The 2,984-nt window shown below is 43.7% G+C and overlaps 1 protein-coding gene across 1 annotated transcript in view; it reads right to left on the minus strand.

Annotated features, from left to right (window-relative positions):
• Nucleotides 1-560: 560 nt before the first annotated feature.
• The window catches only part of XPNPEP1 (X-prolyl aminopeptidase (aminopeptidase P) 1, soluble), a 28,825-nt gene continuing 26,401 nt past the window's right edge, over nucleotides 561-2,984 (minus strand). The window contains exons 18-19 of the mRNA XM_009881625.1: nucleotides 2,174-2,282; nucleotides 561-1,121 (exon numbers count right to left, since the gene is read on the minus strand). Coding sequence (XP_009879927.1) covers nucleotides 993-1,121; nucleotides 2,174-2,282 — 238 coding nt within the window. The 3' untranslated portion in view covers nucleotides 561-992. The remainder of the gene's footprint in view (nucleotides 1,122-2,173; nucleotides 2,283-2,984) is intronic.

Genomic DNA, 2,984 nt, shown 5'->3' on the forward strand with positions numbered 1-2,984 from the left:
GGAACCTCTCCTGCCTCTGGTTTACCTTGTAGCAGCTCTCTTCACCACTAGATGTCTTTGCACACTGCCTGGCAATGCCCAGCCCAGCTCCTGCTGGCTCAACCCCTGCTGATTTTGGAACAAACTTGCACGGAGGCCTTCTTTTGTCCATTGTATGCAATTATTTTTTTTTTTTTTTAACTTAATAATTGCCTTGTGTCCAGGAAGAGTTGTAATTCCACGATACTGCCCACGCACCCTGCACTACCAAGGGTTATACAAGTACTCAGTAAGTCATAACAATAGACAGAAGCAGCACTTGCCTGGGTGCTCCGCACATACAAACCTCTGCTGAGTGTCACCACGTCCCTCCCACCATCTGTCACAAAGCACAGGGCTTTGTCAGAGACTCCCGTCAGGCCCCTCCATAACATCTGCCCAGCGCCTAGCACAGGGCAGCCCTATACATACTTCTTCACTGTCTGAACTGGATGCAAACATAGAGGTGGAATTATCTGGTTCTTGTCCTTCTTCAAGTCGTCAAACCCACCACGTCACTGACTGCAAGAGAAGGTAGACCAAGCAAACAGCGGGTTGGAAACTTTTATTCAGTAATCAGTCCTGCTGTGTGGGTAGCATCTTAGCAACTGGAACCCAAGTATGCAAAAATACTGAGTTTTCACAGTGAAAAACCAGACAGTATAAAATATTCCAGTATTGCCTCTTAGAACAATTATTTCAATAAGACCCCTGTTTCAAAGGCAACATGCTTATTTATTTTGTTTGCTTTCTATTCTCAACCCCTCCCCCAAAAACACTGTTCAGACAGTAACCCTCCTTACCCCCACATTACCCGCACATGTTGGGGGGAGAGAAACACAACATGAAAACCCCTCCTTATTTTCAAAGGCTTACTGAAGAACATTCTCCCAGTGGTGTCAAGGGCCGAGAAGACGTAGATTATTGTGACACCAAGCGGTCCTGATGTTCTACACACCAAAGACACTGTGGTGCTACTGAGCTCTGATGAGAGGCTCTGTCTCCCGCATGAGCCACCGCAGAGCTTCATGCCGGCCTTGCCTCTCCAGTTCTGCTCCAATTACTTCCCTGCACTTCTGATGGTAGTCGTTCACCCAGTTACACTAGAGAAAGAGAGAGGTACGACATTTAGCATAAGCACAGAAGAGTTGGTGCCTTTACAAGTTGTGTACAGCCAAAGACACTTGTAGGCCCATGTGCTCTTTGGGATTGAGCTGTTTGTTAGGCTGGAATGGGATCCCGTCCCAAAGAGACAGACCTCTACATATGGAAGTGACTTGTAAATTTGATGAGGGTAGGAACTGAAGCAATTCTTCCCGGGTTTTCAGAGAAGCCAAGGTTCAGTTCAGCTGACAAGTATTTAAAGTCTCTGCAAATCACTGCCTCCAGAAAATCAGCTACCTTGGCACAGTCTAGTAAATAGTTTTGCAAATTTGTAACTGAACAACGCAGTTCCGAGACACAAGTTGCCCTACTGATCTGAACGTTACTGCAGATCGTGGTACTCTTCAAAGTCCTCTTCAGAAAAAGGAAATGCAAACAGGATTATCGTTCAGAAAAGAAGGATCGACTGAGGCAAAATAAAGAGTATGGTAGAAAAACAGGATGAACCACATCACAGTGAAGGTACTTGGGAGACCTAAACAGAAAACTTAAGAGTATGAAGCTATTCAGGAAATAAATAATGCTGAGCAGGTATCACTGATGTCTGCTCAGAGTCTGTATGTACTGCAGAATGTGCTGTGGCTGAATGGGATTGGTCACAAGTAGATAGAGAAAACAACATGGGACAGTCGTAAGTGTAAGTCTCTGGGGAGACAGCATGATAGTCTGACAGAAGCAAATTAAGGCAGGAGTACGAAAAGAGGGGAGATGATAGCGGCAAATACCATACCAAGGGAACTACCAAAACAACAGAATCAGAGGGGTCCTCACTGTCTTCATCATAGAATAATTTAGATTGGAAGGACCTCTGGAGAGTTCATCTAGTCCACCCTCCCACTCAAAGCTGAATCAAGTTTAAAATTAAGTAAGGTTGCTCAGGAATGTTCTCTGGATCTATGAAATGGAACAGAGGCCAGAGGTTCTTGTAAACAGAACCGAACAAGCTGGTTCTAGTGCAAATGCGGCAATGCAAACCTACTCCTTCACTTACCTCCTTTTCTGTCAGCAAATTAACATCAATCATTTTCGTCTGGATTGGAACAAGGGTTAAGGGTTCAAAAGTCAGGCTCCCTCTGTTCTTGAAATTGTACTGCAGCAGAAAGACAAACGGGGTTATGAATTTTTAGAAACAGCTCTAGCTAGATGACAGTTACTCCTTGGTTCATGTCATCACTACAGAACAACCCATGTAACATTCAGATGAGAGGGTAGCAACTTACAATAACATTTTTTCTTATAGCTCAAGCAAAGAATCTCAATATAAACATTAGCTACTTGTTTCAATGGTCACTTTTTAAAGGCCGTGTCCCAAGTCACAATTGTACATGACTCAGCTTGATGACTATAATGTCATTTTCAGTCTGGCATTTCTAAAAGCATAACCCAACCAAAATGGCAATTATAAAGTCAAAATCTGTCTGTAGTTTTGTTTCTACTGCCACTGAGGACTCTCTAGCAGAGAAGAAAATCCTGACTTGAGAAGATCAACCAACTCTGCAGCAATGACTCCACGGGGCTGAATAAAGATGTTTCTGGTCTTTGACATCCAGACAGAAAACATTTTAAAATAACTCTCACATACACATTTCAACCTATGGAAACTCTGCAGAAGCAGAACTGTCTTCTGTGCCCCCATTAGCAAGAGAGACTTAGAATCAGTCTTCACCAAAGCAGGGTTATGGAGACCAGGAGTCTTGAGTAGGATTCAACTGTCTGCGGCATGGTTCCACATAAAGTACCAGTACTTAAGTTTTACAACCAGCGAGTCATATAGAAAGGTGCATCTTGAGCAGGTCATTCAC

Source organism: Charadrius vociferus, unplaced genomic scaffold, assembly GCF_000708025.1.
Source record: "Charadrius vociferus isolate BGI_N301 unplaced genomic scaffold, ASM70802v2 scaffold282, whole genome shotgun sequence".
Lineage (NCBI taxonomy): Eukaryota > Metazoa > Chordata > Aves > Charadriiformes > Charadriidae > Charadrius > Charadrius vociferus.